Source organism: Gracilinanus agilis, chromosome 2 (genome assembly GCF_016433145.1).
Source record: "Gracilinanus agilis isolate LMUSP501 chromosome 2, AgileGrace, whole genome shotgun sequence".
NCBI classification, from domain to species: Eukaryota; Metazoa; Chordata; class Mammalia; order Didelphimorphia; family Didelphidae; genus Gracilinanus; species Gracilinanus agilis.
In genome coordinates this window covers 44,167,401-44,190,207 of record NC_058131.1, presented here as the reverse complement: position 1 = coordinate 44,190,207, position 22,807 = coordinate 44,167,401, and the positions used below count along the sequence as shown (strand labels likewise).

Below are 22,807 nucleotides of genomic sequence, written 5' to 3'. Positions count from 1 at the left end.
CTTCCCCCCTCCCACCAAGCAGTTAGAAAATCAGTTACAATATGGAGGTTGATCTGGCATCTTCTGGGCTCAGACAGTGGACTAGGAAGGACTAAATTCCTAAAGATGATAACTCTCTCTTAATTATTTCCCCACTGGATTGAATAGGAGAGAATAGGAGAAACTTGATATCTTTGAAGCTTTAAGGCACAGAGGAAAGGTTTTACTTTTGGGCTACAAGGCAGGAAGAACTCAGCTTGAAGAAGTTTGAGTATTTCCCTAAATATAGCCAGACACTGCTCCCAATTGATTAAAGGTTTAATGATTCGTGGGGAAGGGAAGGAAGGAAGATCAAATAAGGATTGACAAGGTCTGGGAAGCCCTCAAACTGTATGTCCAAGCAGCCCTTCCCCCCAAAGGGAAAAGGTAGCATATAGCTAGTCTGATCTCTAAGCCCATAAATAATCTTCTCCTATATCTAAATAACTAAATCGAGGTAACTGTGATGTAGTTGAATGTGAAATCAAGGTAAAGCAGGTTGACAGCTAAGTACTAAAATGGCTTTGCTCAAATTCAAGCCTCCAGCCCCCAAGAGGGCTGGACCCAGGATCCAGCAAACAGAGTGACCTGCCTACTGGAAACCCAGGACCCAAATGCCTTTAACTGCCACCTCTCCCAGAGTTCTCAGGGCAGGGCAGGGGAGGGGCCCTATGGAATTCTGAGCTGTGGCCTGACCCCCTCTCTGCAGATAGAATTCCACTCTGCAATCTGAATCTCACATATCTGATATACCCTCGATCTGAGGACAATATATTAAGTAGATTTTGGAATAGAGAGATGGAATAGGAGCCTGCTCTGTCCACTCCAAGTATTACAGTACTTCAGGGAACAGTACGCCTCCCCCTGGGAGGGAAGAAAAAAAAAAAAGAATTTTTTTCTCTATACTAATGCTAAACTCTGTTTTGTTGTAAAACACTAAATTGTTTTCTTTCCAATGAAAAATAGAGTAGGAATGAATAATTCTTTGGAAGTTTTGGGTGTTCATTAATTAGGACTTGTAATTTTCTCAGCAAAAGGAAGCTAAGTGGTCTAGCAAATAGAGTTCTAAAAGACTTGAATTCAAATTCTAATGCAGATACTCACTAGCTGTGTGACCCTGGGCAAGTCACTTCACCTGTCTGCCTCCATTTCCTCATCTGTAAAATGGGGATAATAATACACCTACATCCTCGGATTGTTGTGAGGATCAAATGAGATAACATATGTAAAATGATATGTTCCAAGTCAGAAGAGCAATAAACACTAGGCAAAGAGGGTTAAGTGACTTGCCCAGGGTCACACAGCTAGGAAGTGTCTGAGGCTGCATTTGAACCCAGGACCTGGCTTTCAATACACTGAGCCACCTAGCTTCCCCCTGTAGCATCTCTTAAAAATAGAATAATCATCTCATCAAGATGTATTAAAGCAAGCAGACCCAGATTTCTATACTTCCTTACAAACATTTTAGCCTATGATCTAGGTGGAAAGAAGTATAGTTTTTGTCATAAAATTCTTTCAGTCTTCTATTTTTAGGAGACTAAAAACTCTACTCTCAAGTACCTGCTGGATGTTCCCAATTTATGTCCCATGGTTATCTTAAATTCAACGTATCCATTAGATAGAACTCATTATCTTTCTACTTAAACCTTTCCTTCCTTCCAGACTTCCCTGTTTCTGTTAAGGGTACCACCATCCTTCTAGCCTCCTAGGTTGTAAAGAGACATTCTCAATTTTATATTCTCTTTCACCACCTCCAAATCTAGCCAATCATCAAGGCTGGTCCATTCTAGTTCATCTCTCACATTTGCAGATTTCTCTCCTCTCATGTCCAAAGCACTGTGGTCATCTGTCACCTGGATTGTTACGGAATCCTCTGAATTGGTATCCCTGAATTCAGGATCTCCCTCTCCAATGGTTATGGAGAGCAAACGAATACAGCAAGAACAGACACCCAGAAGTCCAAATTATAGGAATCGTTACCTTTATTACAGACCGGCAGGACAGCCCCCAAGGGGAGTCGTACTGAACAAAGGTACAGAATTTATAGAGGGACAGAAAAGCGAGCCAAAGGAGGGGATTGGTAGTTTTGAACAAAGCACACATATGTGTCCATATTGGGATTCTGCAGAGCAAGCAAACAATAAATCACAGAGGTAGACTATTTATACTTTTAGCAATTTCTCAGGATTCCAGTGTTTTACAGTGGAGGGGAGGGCATATGCCTTGCCATAAATTTAACCCTAGAGCTGACAGTGTCTGAATCCCTGAAGGAAGCTGCAGCTTTCAGAGGAGACTAACGGGAGCTGCCTGGAAATATGGTTTTTGTCTCCTTCCCTGCAGGCTTCCTGGGACTGTGGATTTTTGTCTACTTCACAGTGTATCCTTCGTGGAACTGACATATTGAGACTATGAAAGGGAAATTCTGACAAATTGTGAGAATTAAAGTTAACATCCAAAGTACTCTAGGTATTATATTTAATAAGATTTATTAAAATTAACTTGAAGCAAAAAGGAAACTAAAAGGCTAGAGTCAAGAGGGAGTTTGCCCAAACCACACACTTGGAAGAGAGAGCTAGGGCAGAGTTACAGAACTATATACAGACAACGTTACAATGCAAATGTGAGGATAAAGGGAAAGGGATGCTGGGAGATGAAGTACAAAAGTACAAAATTTCTAATTAATACACTACTCTAGAAGCTTCTTTGTTCACTCATTCTTCAGTCAGGTCTCATTGTTCATGACTCCATTTGGGATTTTCTTGGCAAAGACACTAGAGTGGTTTACCATTCCCTTCTCCAATGAATTCCTCTATTTGGCATTTGAAGTCTTTCACAAACTAGTTAATTCTATATTCCCCCTTATGCCCCATGCACTCTGAGATCCAGCCAGGATGATCCACTTACTGTTCATTTTGCCTAAAATTTTAACCACCTTGTCACAATTCCATTTTATTTTGCATTAGTCATTTTACTTTGCAGAGTTTATCTCACTTGCCCTTTTTTCCTCTGCCTTGAGAATCCCGAATTCCCTTTAATCCTTCAGGACTGAAGAGACCTTTTGTAATTCTCTTGTGGTTAGTGCCCTGATCCTTACAAATGTTCTAAAATATATCCTCTATTTACTTACTTTTGAACCATGCTCTATCTCTTCAGCAGAATGTAAGCTTCTTGAAGGCAAGGAATACCTCTCTTGTATGTGTATCCCCAGCACCTACATAGCCTGGAACATAATAGGTACTTGAAAAATTCTTGATTATTCAATTCAATAAACATTTATTAAGCTCTATATTATGTCAAGCCATAGCAATGGGAAAAAAAGACAACCCCTGCCTTCAAGGAGCTTATAATCCATTAGGAAGAGCAAGGTTTACACAGTTGAAAACAAATTAAAATAGTCCTAAGGAGAGGATCCAACAAAGTTCTATGAGAGAATTGGATAGACCACTTCTAGCTGGGATGGTCAGGGGAGGCACAAGGGGGGAGATGGGATATGAGCTAATCACTAAAGAAAAGGAGAGATTCCAAAAGTTGGAAAGAGGGGCAGATGCTGGAAAGAGCAGTATGAGATTGGAGGACCAAAGTTTAATGGTTTAATTTGGTCAGAAGACAGAATATATAGATCAAAGATAAGTCAGATGAGGTGGAAAAGGTAGGGTAGCATCAAATTGTGGAAGATAATGACCACTAGGCTAAGGATTTTGTATGTAATCCATGTGCATTTCCCTTTCCCCTTTCCCCCTTCATCCCCTAAGACTCTTGGCTCACATTAATTAGGTCTGGTCCTTGGGGGGCCTCAATTTTCTGTAAGAGGTGAAATAAAGATGGCCTCATGTTTGATATCCATAATACACTTTGAGTGCATGAATGGGAGTTGGAGAACTTCTTACCTGCATTTGGGGAAACCTAGACACAAACTAAGCCTTAGCTTTATTTTGAAGATTTCCTTAGTGTAAAACTCCAAAAACTTGAGTAATAAGCCAAAGAGACGCTAAAAAGTTTTGAAGGTCAAGGCCTCAGGATCCAACTCAGTCTATGTAAATTATTTCAAAATATTTATCTTCATTTTCAGCTTCTTCCTAGTACTTTAGTTCCACATTTTAGCAGCTTATGTTTACCCGATGCTTCACTGGGCAGTCAGTCTACAATCATTTAATAAGTCCTTAGAAAGGGGCATAGATAGAGCCTCAGACTGAAGACAGGAAGACCTGGGTTTGAATTTGACCTCAGATACTTTTTTAGCTATGTGACCCTAGGCAAGTCATTTAACCCTGATTGCCTAACCCTTTCTGCTTTTCTGTCTTAGAATTGATACTAAGACCAAAGGTAAGGGTTTAAAAAAATAAAGACTATATCTGATGGAACTAACCTTATTTCTTATAAATACCTATAATTGACCCTTAAATTTCTTATAGCCTTTTTTTAGACTTCTCTTTTCCACTGTTCAGATTCTGGCTTGTAGGATGGTTATTTTTATACATGTGTGCATATACACATGTATGCGTATGTGTATACATGCATGTATATGTACATATACACATATACATATATGTGTGCATATCCATACATGTACACATACACACACACATATCCTATTTCCCAACTACAATTTTAGTTCGTTGAGGGCAGAATCTGTACATTGTATCATCTTGTTGTCCCTACCTAGTGCCTTTCACATAAGTGTTTAATATTTCCTTGAATTAAATTACAATTTTTTTCTCTAAATACAAATGCCACTTTTCCTTTGATATCTTTTCAGGAATAAGAACTGAAACAAGGTTCTATTCATCCATAAGACCTAGAACACTGTGTTCTGTCTAAGAAAGGAAGAGCAAGGGCGGGGATGGTTTCAATGGTTATGCAAAATGCAAAACAAACAGGATTGGATTATTTGCTAAACCCTAGGAGAGGTAGCCAGAAAGCACCTTAATCAGCAAATCTTTCTCTTTCCTCCTTTCTTTTTTTCCTCTCTCTCTCTCTCTCTCTCTCTCTCTCTCTCTCTCTCTCTCTCTCTCTCTCTCTCCCCTCTCTCCCTCTTTCTTTTTTTCTCTCTCCCTTCTTCCCTTCCTTCCTTTCTTTCTTCAGCTCCCCAGACCCAACCCCACTCAGTCTCTCAATTCCTTCTTCTCCTTCAATTCCATTTCCATAGTAGTCCACTACTTGATTGCTTTTGGAGAGGGTAATAGAAGTGCAAGCATGTTCTTGAGGAGGGAATTTGTAAGCCCAGTTTAATTGAAAAACTGTAAAATGCTACATCAATGAATCATCAAATATCACTCCCATTATCAGATCCTAGTATACTCTATAATTCTACTCTTATCCTTGATTCCTGAATTTTTATCTTCCATCTACCGGTTTCCCTAAGGCACTCAACACTTTAAATTGTTGAGGTCTTCCAGTTTTTTTCTCTGATACTGAGTAACAATGTGGAGTTGTCTAGTTGATAAAGTCAATATTTTTTTGGGGGGGTGGCAAACCCATTTTTCCCGGAGCAGGGTGCTAAGGCCTTTACTTCTTTTACATAACTAGGAAAACAGCTACTAGTTGTAATCAATATCTTGGTGCATTAAGAAATAATGACCTTGAGGAATTCAGAGAAACATCTGTATGAATTGATACAAAATGAAACTAAGAAGAACCAGAATGATTTACAAAATGTCCATATCAATGTGAATGAAAAGATCACTAAAAGAATATAGTGACATCATTTTGGTCCTCTTTGAGTACAAAGAACAACAACCAACCAAAAGAACATTGACCTCTCAGAAAATGAAAAACCATTAAAGATCCCAGAGAACAGATAATGAAACATACTTTTCCTCTTTGCAAGAGTGTCAACCTGGAAAAACACAGAACTACTAAAGTAGTCAGCAAAACCAGATCTTTAATCAGGAAAGCAATAGGTCCATAATAATCTGCCACTTCACAGAGCCAAGCTCCAAATGCTACACAAAGTCGAAACCCTGGGGCTCTGGGAACAATATCTCTGGAAGAATCACCAAGCAAGATGATTCTCCAAAGAATGACAGAACTTGGGATCTTATATACATTTTGGGGAACAAAGGACAGGGAGTTATGATTGATTGACTTTATAAATGGCTACAAGGAATTGAGAATTCCAAAACAGGATTATCAGGGAAAGGCTGATGCTTTACAATGATACTAAAGAAAGAGTCCAGCCAAGGGCTGGGCTTCCTGGAAGAGAACTTTTATTCAATGGGAGAAACTACTAAGACAAAAAAGGGTACTTAACATTTGATTATGTCCACTAGTGCTTTAAGATCTATTTGTTCAGTCTGAAACTGGTCAGTCTGGGACTTTCCTCAGCAAGTTCTCAGGGGACAGGGACAAACCTGGGGTTCCTAAAAAAACCAGTTGACAAGAGAAACAAAAAAGCTCTGAAGGTATCTTCAAATGGGTCACTGAAAGAGTTGTTTTTCTTTAATCATTTTAATTAACTATTCAATTTAATTAATTAGCCCCTGCATATCCCTGAATGATAGTGTTGTAAAAACAAAAAGAGTCGATAAAACAAGCCAATTTTTGGTCACTTTCTAATTATTCTCATTTTCATCAGATGCCCAGTAAGGATTACTAAATTCTATTTGCAATGAGTCCCTCAAGTCAGTTTATTCATCCTTCCAAACTCAAGTTAACCATTCCCAAAAAGCCTCTCTAGTCCAACACTGACTGAAGTAAATTGGGCACCAACCCTCTTGAGTTGGAAAGGAGATAAGGACCACCAGTTCCTGTATCCCTACCTGTCTTTTCCCCACTTGTTCTCATCCTTAAGTAAGTGACCATGATGAAAAAAACAAAACAAAATATAGCTTTACAACTGCCCTTCACTTCTTTGAATTCTGATTACCTTTAGGAGTTTACCTATCATCTGTGATGTTTTAGGGCAGTGATGGGCAAACTACGGCCTGTGGGCCAGATGGGGGTGTGTGTGCCTGAAGTGTTCTATCCAGCCCGTGACATTATTCCTATTCTGACGAATACAATGAGTAGAATACAATACAATGAAACTTCAAAAGAGTTGCTTTAGAAACAGACTGACAGATGAGCATTTCCTTTCCTTTGGCTCCCTCTTTAAAAAGTTTGCCCATCACTGTTTTAGGTCAATCACATATTGCCTTCTAACATTCCTATGATCTCAACTCATTGAAATCTTGAGTCACTATTTAACTTTTCATACATCTACATTGTAAGGTCCATATACTTTGTTTTGTCAAATTACTTTTTAATTGTTAACAATAATGTATAATAAGCACAAATATTTGCATATACAGAGAACAAAGAAATGTCCAGTATAAGAAACTATAAACTTCTCCTTTTTGCTTTTTGGATGCTGTGCCTTCCTTCCCCCAAGGCCACCTTCCCAACTATGCACTCTTATTCACAGGGTGGGATCCTCAGAGGGCAGCTACTCCCCCTCAGGGTTCAAGTATTATTGCTTATATACTTATTTCTTATTGCTGTAATCGATTAACTTTTAGAAAAGGATATTTAATAGGTTGGGGTAGTCAAAAGAGTTCATCTGAAACAATCCCCCCCCCCAAAAAAAAAAAGGTCTGGGCACACTTTCCCATGAGTGCACTCAGATCCATGGAAGAATATGTTCTAACTGTAAAGAAAATGTGGTCTAAAGGTAAATTCATAGCTCTTGTTCATTGGAATTCCTTTCTTGAGTTCATAGTTGCATTCTTCTCTGGTGCAAGGTGCATTTAATTTGAAGCAGATTCCTCCTTCTGAAGACTTCTCTCTGTATCCATCTGTTTCTCTTTGTGGTTGTCCATTTTTGTCCTTGGTATAGCTCGCCCTTGTTCCTTGCTGAGAGTGTTATCTCCTCTTTCTCTAAGTCATTTTCTGTACTCTGTCTCCCCTCAACCTCCCCACATTCTTACATGCTAGTTAAAGTCCTCAAGAATGTGTTTAGTTTATTTGGTTCACCAATCACACTACTCCCCTCTTCATCCAAGTAAAGAGTAGTTCACACCCTGCAAAGAAATCCCAGGGTCTTGTTTAGCGTCTTGTTCACACATTTAAAACTTACTGTCTGTGACCACCCTGTATCTGGTAATTTCATACATTTGAGTGGGAGTAGAACCCTACCAATACCAAAATTTAGGCATATAGACTTGTTGTGGGAGAGCTTTGAGGTGAAAACCTCAGGTTCAGGACAGGTTATCCTTTTGAAGAATGAATGCAAGACTCCAAAACTTAGCTTAAAAATAAAAAAAAAAAGAAATTTATTAATTTGGAAGATATGTTGAGAGGCTAGGAGACAGTGTGTAGGTGGGACACTGCCTTCCCAAGGAGGTGTGGAATGGGGATTTTATGCCCTTTTGACAGCAGGGGTTACAGGATTAAAAAAAAAGGGGGTGGGGTGAATCAGGAATAGGGTAATTTCATTGAGGTTGGGGTATGAGGGATAAACTGTGCAATTCAAAGGATAATACAAATCAGAGCTGAACCAGGAAGCACATATCTATGTTAATCAAAGGTCTCCAGATCTTGTAAAGATGCATATCTATGATAATTGAAGATCTAAGGGAAAGTCCAAAGTAGAGGTGGATGCAGGAAGCAGAAAGGAGTTTCTTATGTTCCCTTTGACCTAGAACACTTCTGGAGTTTGGGATGTCCAGAGGGAAACCTGTACCCCATATCATACTTACCAAAAAGAATATCAATAAAACTTACTTTTTTTAAATAGAAGAAAACAAATAGATTACTTTTGTTAATACTTTAACAAACAACTTTTTTGTTACTTAAAAAAAGTTAATACTTGTTACATATATAAGCAATATATAAATGTATATATGTATACATATGCATACATAATTTTAAAAGGTAGAATGATCCTTGATTCAAAGGTCATTGCATAAGATTCCTAGTTAGAGCTTGATTACCTAATGCTCCTTTCTTATATGAGCAGTTTTGAGAGAAAACACACAGTTCCAGACTTTCTTCAGGTCCCTACAGGGAGAGAAAGATTAGGGAGAAGCTGGCATAAAGAGGAGCCAGGATCTCAATCATATTCCTATTCCCAGGTTAATAACAACAATTCTGGATACTTTTTGGAATTTCCCATTGGCTGAAATCTGAGACTTTCTCATAGATAACTTAAATTATCTTAACTTTCAATGGAAGAGCTCATTCACTCTATATTGTCTGGCATATCCTCATAAGTATATTTTCTTTGATTTCTGTTTGCTAGCATTTTGGATAAAGGGTTATTTATTAGTTATTCATTATGACATTGGTGGGAAGGAAGTCAAGCCTTGGATATAGAGCTTGGGTAGAGACTTGTTTCCTAGTAAGGGAAAGCAAACAGAAGTTCAGCTTTAACCTAAAAATTATTTCCCTTAGACTAACGATATCAGAGGGGCAGCTAAGAGGCACCATAGATAGAGTGCTGGACCTGGAGTCAGGAAGATCTGAGTGCAAATCTGATCTCAGACACTTATTAACTGTGTGACCCTGAGCAAATCATTTAACCCTGTTCGCCTCAGCTTCTCCATCTGTCAAATGAGCTGGAGAAGGAAAACTGCTCCAGTATCTTTGCCAAGAAAACCCCAAATGGGGTCATGAAGAGTCAGACATGGCTTAAAATGGTGCAACAGTAACAACAACAAAAAATATTTAAGGGAGTAGATAGATATAATTCTAGCCTGGTACTCCTTTTCTTTCAGGAGAAGAGAGTGACCAGCCTCTACCCCAACCTTCTTCTTCTTCTTCTGGAAGAAATCAGTCTCCAATGGAGAAGTATAGGGAAAAGAGACTCTAAAGATAGCTATTCTTTCCTTTTTTGTAAGCCATATCTAGACCAACCTACATAGACACAGAAAACCCATAGGACCAAAACAATACATCGCACTTGAAAGAATATTAACAAAATTATTTTTTTCTACTTTCTTTCATTTGTTTCCTTGGTGAAAGTTATTTTCCTCACATGATTGTGGCTGTCATCAAGGTAAATTGTTCCTGGTTGATCTAACAGTGAGAGGAAAGCAAAGTGTACAAAGCAATACATTTGCTCCGCCATCTTGAAGGAGATATGTATTTTTCAAGTGAAGAATACACCAAAGTAAGATATCTGTCAAGACCATTTACATACTGATTGTTGTTAAACCAATGGGCTACTATTCTGGGCTTCTAACTTATCCCTTTGAAACCTGAATTCCTTGAGGTATGGACTGTTGTTTCCTTTCTTTGCCTCCTCAATCCTTAGGGAAGTGACTGGCATTGAGAAAATACATAACAAATCCTAGTTGATTGTTTAGTTAAGCCTTCTCAGTTCACTCTGCTCCAGTTGATACAAGTCTTGTCCTATTTCTCTCAATATTGTCATAGCTGTTATTTCTCATTGCCCAATAATATCCCATTGTAATTGTATGCTACAGTTCATTTATTTCGTATAGCCTGCTAGCATAGAATCTTGGATTCAAATCACTTAAATTCAACAAATATTAAGTATCTTCTATGAGCAATAGGTACTCAAAAAGTATTTTTCATTTGATTTGTCCCTCCTCTCTTGAACAGAATCAATCAAGAAGCTTTATTTTCCCCCAATTTCTTGCAGGAATAATTTATGACAATTGTTCTCTAACATTTTTCAATTCAGATTCTCTCCCTTCTTCCCACCCCCACCTCCCAGGCAATAAATAGTCTGATATAGCTTATGCCAGTGTTTTCATGCAATATATATTTCCAAGAAAATTTTATTAAGCATTTACCATGTGTCAGGAAGTGTACAAAGCTTTAGAGATATGAAGAAAGGCAAAAGCTGGGTCATCCCCTTTTCTTCTTATTTCCTCTTACCATTTAGGATCCGTCTCTCTAGAAGCTGTCTGGTGATTCTCTGATTCTTATTGAAATACACATTCTTGTCTACAGATGTCAAACTCAGTCTCAGGCCTCAAGTGGACCCAAGTTTGACCTGATCCAGCTTAAAATGTAATTTGGAATGTTTAACAAAATAAATAATGATACAGTTTAACACAGATAATGCTAACTTATGATTTTCTAAATTAAAATATAACCTGCTGGGTTTCATTTCAATTGGAGTTTGACACTACTGAGTTCTAACATTTTCTTAGGAAGCCAGAGGGTGCCAGGGTAGGGACCTGGCAGAGAGAGAGAGAGATAGAGGGAAAGGAAAAAGAAAGAGAGAGAAAGAAAAGAGAGAGTGGAAAAAGAAAGAGAGAGAGAGAGAGATTGAGAGAGACAAGAGAGAAAGAGAGAGAGAGATACACACACACACACACACAAACACACAAACTGAGAAGGAAACAGAGATTCATAGAGACAGAGAGACCATTGGAAAGAAAAAGTCCACTTGCTATTATTTGGCCTGTGTTCAGTAGAGGTGAAATGTAAACTGTTACTTAGCAACTCTCAAAGAAACTGTTTGCAAGTATCTCAAAGAGGCTTGAATATTACACCCTCAACTGATTGCGCTTGTAATGATGGATTACTGGAGGCTGTTCTAATAATTTTATTTTATTTTGTTTTTTTAAACCCATTTCTTCTGTCTTAGAATCAATACTAAGTATCATTTCCATTATAGAAGAGCAGTAAGGGCAAGGCAATTGGAATTAAGTGATTTACCCAGGGTCACACAGTTAGGAAGTACCTGAGGTCAGATTTGAATCCAGGACCTCTTGTCTCCTGACCTGGTTCTCCATCCACTGAGCCACCTACCTGCCCCAGGAAAAACATTTTGGCAGCCATGTGGATGATGAATTGAAAAGGGGAGAATCAGCAGAGGCACACAGGCATCCAAAAAAACATTGGCTGAAGAGAAGATGTAAAGAATAACTAATAAAGCAGGCACCAGAAGTGTCAGTTGTATAGTGTTGCTGGGTTGTTTCAATCATAGCCAACTCTTCATGACATCCATTTTGGATTTTCTTGGCAAAGACACTGGAGTGGTTTGCTATTTCCTTCTCCAGCTCATCTTATAGGCAAATAGAATTAAGCGGCTTGCCCAATCTCCCTACCAATAAGTGTCTGAGTTCAGATCTGAGTCTTCCTGAGAGCAAACCCAGAACTCTATCCACTGTACCACCTGGCCACCCCACCAATATACTTTTTTAACCTATGTGATCTGCCTCAGACTCTGAGTTTCTTTTAACTCACATTGTTTAACACCTGGAATAACAATGCTTGAAAATAATAATAAAGCATTATTGTAGAGCTTTATAGTCAAAATATCCAATTTCTCACTATGATCCTGGGAGTTAAGTAGTGCAAGTATTACTGTGCATTATAATGAGGAAACCAAGAGAGGTTTGGACATACGGTAAGTGACAGAAATAGACGTGCACCTGAGGCTTCTGACTTCTTTTTCGGTGACTTTCCCCATTGTGCCAGTGTCTCTCTCACTCTTTTTCTGCTTCAGCCAATTCCCTGCAAAACAGAGAAAATCTGCCAAGTTGCAGTGCTCTGGCTTCATCCCAACTTTAATCTCACTGTTTGAGCTGTGTTCGAAGTGTTCAAAGGCTAAAATGAAGTCAGTTCAAGGGTTTGGGGAGGAGGTCTTGGGGAACCCTCATGGAAATTGTATGGATCAGCCTTGTTTTCTAGACCCCCCTCTAGAAGAAACACTGATTTAACTTCTGAATATCACTAGCCAGACCTTAAACTAGAGCGGGTCCTGTCAAAGGCGACATGTTCTTCTTTTGATTTGGCACTGATTGCCTTGGAAGCTTCAGCTATAGACTGCCACCCAGACAACAGAGAGCTTGCAGGACTGGCACTCTCTCCACTGAGCCACATAACTGCCCTGATACTAAACTTTCTGACACATTTCATAGGAAAAACAGGAATGAATATTTAATCAACCAGTCAGTTAACAAACATTTATGAATCAATATGTGTCAAGTACTGTGCCAGCAATGGAAATACAGACAGTGACAAAAACCACTGACCTTCCTCAAGGACCTCATATTCTAATGAGAGAGATGATTTGCAAACAGTTGTGTATGTGCAAGATATAGACAGGGTAAATAGAAGGGAATATCTGAGGAAGGCACTAGGAGTGCTGGTGCAGAAATTCTGGGATGTGCGTTTGCCCTAGAAACAGGTGGGGCAGGATGATTAAAGAGACACCCATGACAGGTGTTCATTTTTCAGAAGGGGGTCTGGATGGTGGAACTCCAAGGCTTACTTGATGTTGGCAATCAAGAAAGAATGGAAGAGTTCATCTCCCCAAATCATCACTTTATTGACTTTTTGTTTGGGGGAAGAGAGAGGGTGCAACCAGAGACCTGTGTGTTTTACCTGTTTTTCCTTCTTATTCTTAGTTGGAACAGAAATTAGGGAGTGTCAGGTGTGATGACCTGTCTGATACAGTGGCCACTGCCCTTCTCCACACCACTGCCAGTCCTGCGTCAGCCGCCCTGTTTGCAGGACATATCACCGAAATCCTGTGCCGAGAGTGTTTGCTCTTTGATCTCTGTAAACCCAAGCAGGACTGTTAGACTGTACTAGAGAAAACTGGGGGGCAATGACCTACCAGCGATTATTCTATTACTTTGCAATTGTTCTATTCAAAAATGGTCCCATCCTAATCTTCCTGGCCAAGGCCAGCATCGCCTATAGGTAATTACAGTGTCTCAACTATCATGGATCCCATGCAAAGAGAAGGTCTGCTCTAGCATGCCAATAGGCATGTGTCCATATACTGGTTTAGGTCCTAGTTTAGTGCCTGGCACATAGTAGGCATTTAAAAAATGCTCATAGATTGACTAATGCACTGACTGACTAATGGATTCGATAACACCAACCAGCCCACAACTTTAGATTCACCTTGTATATGTGGTACCTAAAGACTAATTCGATTTCTTTTTTTCCTTTTTTTAGTCAACTGCTTTGATGTTGCAGTTATGACTTTGCCTACTTTAAGGGTGACTTGGTCGGCTAATTTTTGGAACACTCTGGGAGACACTTTCTTCTTGATATCAATATCAATTTGAATGAACCAGAATCACAGGGAAGGACCCCATTAACTCTCGAGGCAGCCCATCCCACTTTGGGGTCACTGGAATTGTTAAGAAGCTTTTCTTTTCATAAAGTCTAAAATTTGCCTTTTTGTGACTTCTGCCAGGCTTTCAAGTTGTCAGGGACCTGTTGTCAGGGACCCTGTTGTCAGGGACCAAATGGAACAAGTCTAATCCTCCTTCTGTGTGATGATCTTTTAAATACTTCAAGACAGTTATCATGTCCCATCTATGTAAACTGACAATTATAGGCTAGTGCTTCATAGGGCTAGAGATCTTTGACTTGAAGTATTCTGTCTCCAAGTTAGGGATCCCAGGCAAAGACCCCCTCCCCATTGTTCTAAGCACCTTACAGAATTTGAACTAATTTATTCTCTTCCTCCTTTGAGTGAAGCAAGTATTTTTCAGTGCATTTCACATTTGGAGGAAAGAAAACACCAAAGAAGAGGATGGACCCAATCCATAGAGCGTATGACTAAGAGCTAGTGATGAAAAATCAAGGGTCTCCCAATTCCACTTCAGCTTCTATGCATTAAATAACAGCAACTTATTTAAATGGCATCCCAGCAGGCACACACATTGCTATATTTCTCAAAAAATAAACAGAAAGATTAGATTTCTACCAGGAGGCAAGCCAGCCTTCCCTTTTAACCATTATATAGTTGGTAATTTTTTAAGTACTTGAGAAAAACTTCAGTTTTCTGGTAAATAACCCTTATGAAGACTTCTTCAGGTCATACCTGACATCTCATGTCAACGAGCAAACTAGCACTCAGGAAAGAGAGTAATTTGAGTATTGGATTGAGAATAAAAGACAGCAGGCTTCTTTTTAAGATACCTGTCTCTCTCTTGGGAATATTTGGTCAGTGGAGTAGAAGGGACATACGTTAAGTCCCCACCTTGTTTCAATTGCTAAATATGACTCCAATGAGAAATCTAGCAACCCACAATAATCCTCTGTTCCCCTCTCATCTCCTATAAAGAGTTAACTTAGAGGATTCCAGTTTTTTGAAGTGAGAACAAATCCCTGACAGGAAAGGGGAGGAGGAGTATCAGAGGGATTTCATCCTCAACCAATTGTGAGAGGTTTTCAAGGCCAACACCCATTTGGAGGGACTATTTCAGCAATCAGGATTTGCTTCTGAGTCCATCACAGTAATTTGACAAGAGAGAAAGAAGCAAGCTTTTCAGCTTCATCCCGGCATTTTAGAACTTCAGTTCCACTTCTTAAAAGGTAAAATCCCAGTTTTCAGTCTTGTTAACAATTTAAGGGATGCTGCTTCAGATACTTTTATATTGTTTCTTTTTCCATAGCAGGAAGATGAGATGTTATATGGGACAGAGTTCTTTTAATTTTACTTTTTACTTTTAACAGCATGTTCTTTTAGGCACATTTTTGACTTGACTATGAAGGAGATGAGAACCAATCTATAATGCTTTAGGAAGAATATTCCTTGGTTTGGCAGCACATGGGAGGGATAAAGCATATACTCAGAGCCTGAAGTCCTACAATTATTTGTCTTAGCTCCAGTTTATCAGGAAATGGACTGGGGAGAATATATTTAGGGAAGTTGTTTTTCTATCACTTAGGTGAATGATCACAACTGGTGCCTTTGCTCTAATGCTATGGAATGAATTCTTGCCCCAATTGAGGCTAATTTTCCAACTCCAAATACTGGGAATATGTCTTTCAAAATGCTTTATTATTTCAATACCTTGAATCTATCCTCCTACAGGAGATGTCTTACAACTTTCTCATTCATTCAGAAACTGCCTTCAGTGAGTGCCTAAAGCAGATTGAGGATAGAGTAATGAACTCAGAAGAAAGGCTGGAAGCCATCAGGAAACTGACTTCATATTAGGATATGAATGCAAAGTAAAGGGACTTTCCTATATTTGAATATTCATGGGGCTCTTTTTCTTTCCTCCTTAGGTATATCTAGCAATGGACTCTTATGTGATCCAAATGAATGGCAATGGTGATCTTTCCTCAGTCCTTGACGTCCATGTAAACATCAATGGAAGAAATACAGTCTTAGGGAAAATGAAAGGCAGGAAAGCTAGATGGGCAGTGAGAGCCTCTGATATGTCCAAGAAAACTTTCAATCCTATCAGAGCCATTGTAGATAGCATGAAGGTGGAGCCAAATCCAAATAAAACCATGATCTCTTTGTCAATAGGTGAGTACCAGACCATTACTTGTAAGGTAAGGGGAACTTAACTGCCCATTGGCTTAGTTTATTCCATTGATTATCTGAAGAAAATGGGTGAAAATGTAAATGAAAGTTCAGATCTCTTGGTGGGTGGAGGTTCCTATAGGGAGTAGAGTGCTGCTGTCTTGCTCACTGATTATGGAATATTATTAATCTTGTCATGGTTCCTTTCATTCTTTTATGAAAAAGGGGATCCAACTGTATTTGGAAATCTCCCTACTGATGCTGAAGTTACTCAGGCCATGAAGGATGCCTTAGATTCTGGGAAATATAATGGCTATGCTCCAGCAATTGGTAAGTTTCCTCCACTTTGCTATCTCATTTTGCCTTACTGCTTCCAAGCACTTTTTTCTATCTTTGTAATCTGCCTAGACTTTATTCTGCTTTCTGTTTCTGTCTTGGTATTCAGAAGTTAAAACCGAAGAGGCATAAGGGTCTTGGGAGAAGGTTCTAGAGAAGGAGTTCTTTGCCTTGTTTGTGGCACGGACCCCTTTGGCAGACTGGAGAAGTCTATGGACAGGTCCTCAGAATAATTCCTAAATGCATAAGATAAAATACACAGCATCTCCAAGGAAATCTGTTTTGTGAAATACAGTTCTGAAAATATTTTGTAAAAACCAGGTTAAGAACCCCTGTTTAGGGGTATTCACTGTAAATCAGAAAAGTAAATTGATACCTTAGACCTATCTTTGAGAAACTTCCCCTCAGTTCCCACATAGCTTGCCACCAAAGGCTGCCTTATATTTCTTTCTCAAAGATGTTTGTCATGTTGTTACTGATTCTGAAGTTTCTTTGACTGGTTGGGGCCACTCCTTTACTAATTTCCTTCTCCCCATACCCACCCTAGAAGTGGGGAACTCCATGAAAATAACTTCTTTTATGTTCTCCCTGGACTTCTTGTTTTAAGATTCTAGCCAGAACCATCACTAGGTATTCCGATGTCCGGGACAAATTCTTTTGAACCAGGGAAAAGGGGTCTTAAGATATGACCACTCCTGTGAGGGGCTGGGCTAACTGGAGATGGAAGTCTTGAGAGTTGGCGAAGATAAGGAACTAGGAAGACCAGGGTGTTGGAAGAGGGTAGAAGTTCAGGTTGCGAAGATGGGATTAGGTGAGAAGATGGAGGAGCCTGTAAGGATGATTTTATTGAGGGTGACTATCCTGGAGGACCACTGATAATGGCAAAGGTCTGACCAGGATGGAGTCAACTTTAAAGAAAGAGAGGGAGGTGGGAGGCAGCCAGGTAGTTTAGTGGATAGAGAGCCAGGCCTGGAGAAGGAAGGAGGTCCTGGGTTCAAGTCTGGCCTCAGAAACTTCCTTAACTCCTATCACCTAACCCTTACTCTGCCTTGGAACCAACATGCAAGATTGATTCTAAGATGGAAGGTAAGGATTTAGGGGGGAGAAATAAAGAAAGGAGATGTGGTTACTGAGTAGCAGAGGGAAGATCTGAAAGTGAAATTGGGAAACTAGGCACTATGCTAACTTCTTTCCCTGGCTCTGTGTGTTAAGAGGTACAAAAGAAAGTGCAGAAAAATATTGTGTATTCAGGAGAAAACCAGGTTTCATTGGGCACCAAAAGGTAGATGAAGATGAAATCTAGAATGAAGGAGATAGCATCAATAAAAGAAGATTACAGAGTCTCTAGTAGAAGTTGGCATCTAGGGCCAATCCTGATGGCCGTCATGCTAGTTCTAGTCCTGGTCCTTGGGAAATGGTGCGATACTAAGAAGACAATGAAACCAAGGAAAAATCCATTTTTTCAATGATTACTTATTGGTAAATCTCATCTTCAGGTTACATCGTTTGGGAACTAAGCAGGTTTCTTTAAGCATGAAATTATACAATATATGTGCTGGGCAATTATTATCCCAACTTTACAGATAAGGATTTAAGGGATTTGCCCAGTAAGTAGTTGAGACAGGATTTGAATCTTGTGTTTTCTAATACTCAAAGTTGTTAGCATATTTTCAGGGAGGAAATCCTACTCACAAATCTCTTGTTCTGTTTCCAGGTTATCTGTCTAGCAGAGAGGAAATTGCTTCTTATTACCACTGTCCAGAGGCCCCTCTGGAGGCTAAGGTAATCAAGGCATCTTTTCAGGCTACCATTGCATAGAGTGAAATGAAGTGGGAAACTTATTCTGAGCTTCCACTTAGGGAAAGCCCACATCTTCTCCAGCTCCAGATCACAGAAGTCAAATAACTTCAGAACTAAAGGAAGGGCCAGTTGTTTTGGTCCTTAAGCATCTTTAGGGATTTTGATAACCAGCACTTAAAGGTTGATTGAAAAGCACTGGACATTTGTTAACTCATCTGATCCTCACAATAATCCTAGGAGGCAGGTGCTATTATTATTCCCATTTTACAGATGAGGAATTGAAGCCAACAGAGGTGAATGGCTTGCCCAGGGTCACATAACTAAGTCAGAATCTAAGATCAGATTTAACTTAGAGTCTTCCTGGCTCCAAGTCACAAAAATGGTGATTGTGTTGATGGTGATACATTAAATTTATTATTACTTTTGGCATTTGCAGGATATCTACTATGAAGCCCTATGGAAAAATATATAATGGGGGATAGGGAGAATTAATCATAAGATATAAAGGTTAAAGGATCAAAATTTACAAAGATTCTTTTAAAAAACTCTTACTTTCTGTTTTAGAATTTTTACTAAGCTTCTGTTCCAAGTCAGAAGAACAGGAAGGGCTAGGCAACTAGGATTAAGTGACTTTCCCACGGTCACACAAGAAGGAAATATCTAAGAACAGATTTGAACTCTAGCCCTGGAGCTCTATTCACTGTATTACCTAGCTGCCCTAAAGGTTCTTAATAATTACTGTTAGTATTGGCTCTCTGCCAGCTACAGAATATATATTTTATTCTTCTTAGTACATGCTGCCACAGGCAGCTAGGTGGGGCAATGGAGAGAGCTCTGGACTTTGGGAAACCTCATCTTCATGAATTCAAAACTGATTTCAGACACTTACTAGGTATAAAAACATGGGAAGCCACTTCAGCCTGTTTGCCCTAGTTTCCTCCTCTGTAAACTGAGCAGGTGAAGGACATAGCAAACCACTCCAGTGTCTTTGCTGAGAAAACCCCAAATGGGAAACATGACTGAAAAACAACTAAATAACAACAAATTACCTCAGAGCTGCCTTGGATTTCTTTCTTTTTTAAAAATCAGCTTAATGATAATATTAATTTACATTGCTATAAGACTAAGATTTGAAAAGCAAGGTTAAGAGAAGGTAAGTAATTTGCCCAGGATCACAGAGTCTCTAAGGGATGGAGGTGGGATTCCAACTCTAAGCTTTTAACTCTAAATCTAATGCTTTTTTCCATGATCTCATCCCAACTCTTTTAATGGATAGAGGCCACCCAATGCTTGAGAATGTGTGAAAGCACTTTGAAAAAAAAAAAGTACACTAAATAGGAAGACGTCTAACCATCATGGTTAGTGGTAAATTATGTTAGACTTGGGATTAGGAAGAACTGGTTTCAAATCCTACTCTTGACACTGGATGATTGGTGATGAGCAAGTCTCCAGAGCCTCAAATTCAGTGATTATAGTCATAAATTGTAAAAAAGATGGATAGACCTAAGACTATAAATTAGGAAGTTCCCAAATGTATAAATTACAAGTCTTTGTTGCTGTTGTTCAGTTGTTTCAGCCATATCCAACTCTTCGTGACTTCCATTTTGGATTTTCTTGGCAAAGATCCTGGAGTGGTTTGCCATTTCTTTTTCCAGCTCATTTTACAGATGAGGAACTTAGGCAGATTTGTCCAGGGTCACACAACTAGTAAGTATCTGAGGCCAGATTTGAATTCAGATGAGTCTTCTTGACTCCAGGTAAGGCACTCTAGACACTGTGCCACTTAGCTGCCTCACAAGCCTTTGACATTTTGATTTATTATTAGTATTTATAATTGCTTATAGTCTCAACAATTGCCTATAGGAGAGAAGTCCAAGTTTTGTTGTTGAGTCTTTTCAGTTGTATTTGACTCTTCATGATCCCATTTGGAATTTTCTTGGTAAAGATATTGGAGTGGTTTGCTATTTCTTTCTCTGAAAGTAGATTAAGCTTTAGTGCAGTTAAAAGATTAAGATCTCTTGACTGCAGTTGCATATTGAATTGATGCCAAGGTTGACCATGCCAGTCAATTGGGGCTAACTGCTCCCCCCCACCAACCACTGATGTTTTTGGTTGGTATTTCCCAAGAGAGAAGGCCTCCTCCCCAACTATATCATATCTCTAGCCAGGAGCAAATAATTCAAGGGGAAAGTCCAAGGACGCTATCACCTGAGAATTTTTCCCAATCCCAACTACAGGGTTGCATTTTTAAACATGGTGGCTAGCTAAGGCATGACCAACTTTCTAATAAAATTATACATATACATACATATAAAAATATGTGTACATACATGTTTATTTGTGTATGTGTGTATATATATACAACATGCATACAAACCATTAATCTTCTAGTTTTAGTTATATAGAGTATACATTTACTAGATAGTATATAGCACACATGTAGTATATATATGCTGTATATAGTATATATTTAGTATATATATGAGCATGTGTATAAATATATGCCTACAACCCATTAACCTTCTGATTTTAGCTCAGTATAGTCAATATTGCTTTAATGAGAGGCAATGTGGTATAATGGAAAGACTTGGTAACAAAGGTCTATATGTTTGAATCTCTGTTCTGTAGATGGCTGAGGCTAACCCACTCCATCTCTTTGAAGCTAAGTTTCCTCATCTATAAACTGAGGATAATAAACCACCTTGAAGATTGCTGTAAAGAAAATACTTTTCAAATGTTAAAATGCCATAAAAATTCAAGATAGCCTCTCATTGCCCAGAATTCAAGAGTGAAGTTCTTCCACCTTCTTCCCAGCTCTCTCCTTTTGGATATTAACTCTTAAATTCCTCAATCTTTTTGAGATTTCTGTTATCCAGAAATCACCACCTTAATTAACTCCTTGTGTTCTGTGCAGGATGTCATTCTGACAAGTGGCTGTAGCCAGGCCATCGAACTTGCCTTAGGTGTGTTGGCCAACCCAGGACAGAACATCCTTATCCCCAGACCTGGCTTCTCTCTCTATAAAACTCTGGCTGAATCCATGGGGATTGAGGTCAAACTTTACAACTTGTTGGTGAGTGATCATTTCAGGGATCTTGAAAAAAAGATGCTTCAGTAAGGTTTCTTTTATTTAAGAAATAGAAATGGTGAAGGCACCCTGTCACAGAGGCTACCCATGCTGCCTTCTTAAATACAATGGTCTATTTTATTTATAATTGTTGATGATTTGTAGTAGTGCTTTATATATAAGGCACTCTGAGCTCTGCACACTTACTAAATGTTGATTGATTCCTAAACTTAGCTACATGGGGCCCCCATGTTCTAGATGATGAGTAAAAATTCAGGGACCTACGATTATCTCATAGCTAACTTAGCAATTTTTATAGCAATTACTCTCTGTAACTTCTTTCAAGGCCTTTAGAATTTTGCTCTGCCTCCTTAACGATGCTTTGGGCTTCTTCTGATTCCCCCACCCCAAACATCCTCTTCCTCTTTTATCTTTTTCAACATTCCAATTCTCAGGTCTTCTCCAATGCCTTCCCTCTAGGATTCCTCCCTCCCTCCCATTCTCACTCTATATATTTTGTCTGTACATTGTTATTTGCATATTTTCTTCCCTGTTAAAAAGTGAATTCCTTCAGGGCAGGAATGTTTTTTTGCCTTTATATTCCCATTTTAGTACAGGGACTGGCACATAGTAAGTGCATAATAAATGCTTGTTGATTAATTGATTGATTTTGTATCCTTTTGAACTTCTAGGATTTTAAGGAGAAAAGGAAACCTAGAGATTTTGTAATCTAATTCCCTCATTTAACAGAAGTAGGCCTCATAGCTAGTAAGTGGCAAATCTAGAATTCAGACCTGGACCTTCTAACCCTGCCATACTATCTCTATCCCTTCACAAAGTGTGCCTGTGTTCATAATCTTCAGACATATCTACTCAGATATGAGTTTGTTTGCTCCTGTATTTCTGAGGTGAAAGGTCCTGATATAAGTAGCCAAAACTATAAATATATTTTATCATTTAAGATTAAATATTGGGTTAAGTAATTATTAGCAAAGCTTCCAATTAAATTCATTCTAAAAAGTATTTATCAAGTGCCTTGAATGTACAAGATATTATGCTAGGAATACAAAGACAAAATGAAAAACTGTCCAGCCCTCAAGGAGCTCTCCAATCTTATTGAAATCTTTCCTTCTTCCCCAGCCTGAAAAGTCCTGGGAAATCGACTTGAAACATTTGGAGTCACTGATTGATGAGAAGACAGCTTGTCTCATAGTCAACAACCCATCAAACCCCTGTGGTTCAGTGTTTAGCAAAAGCCACCTCCAAAAGATCTTATCTGGTAAGATGAATTCTTTTGTCTAAGTTCAGGCTAGCTGAGACTTTCTCAAAGTAGAGGACTCCATGTTTGGGCTTGAAAGCAAGGAGCAAGATTATCATCTAACAGGGGGGAGATATATATATATATA

General features: G+C 38.9%; 1 protein-coding gene across 1 annotated transcript in view; it reads left to right on the top strand.

The window, feature by feature from the left end:
• The first annotated feature begins 15,193 nt into the window (after positions 1–15,193).
• TAT (tyrosine aminotransferase) overlaps positions 15,194–22,807 on the top strand; it is a 14,050-nt gene continuing 6,436 nt past the window's right edge. The window contains exons 1-6 of the mRNA XM_044663125.1: positions 15,194–15,255; positions 15,955–16,201; positions 16,424–16,528; positions 18,249–18,316; positions 21,249–21,407; positions 22,542–22,680. Of these exons, the coding sequence (XP_044519060.1) occupies positions 15,967–16,201; positions 16,424–16,528; positions 18,249–18,316; positions 21,249–21,407; positions 22,542–22,680 (706 nt within the window). The 5' untranslated portion in view covers positions 15,194–15,255; positions 15,955–15,966. The remainder of the gene's footprint in view (positions 15,256–15,954; positions 16,202–16,423; positions 16,529–18,248; positions 18,317–21,248; positions 21,408–22,541; positions 22,681–22,807) is intronic.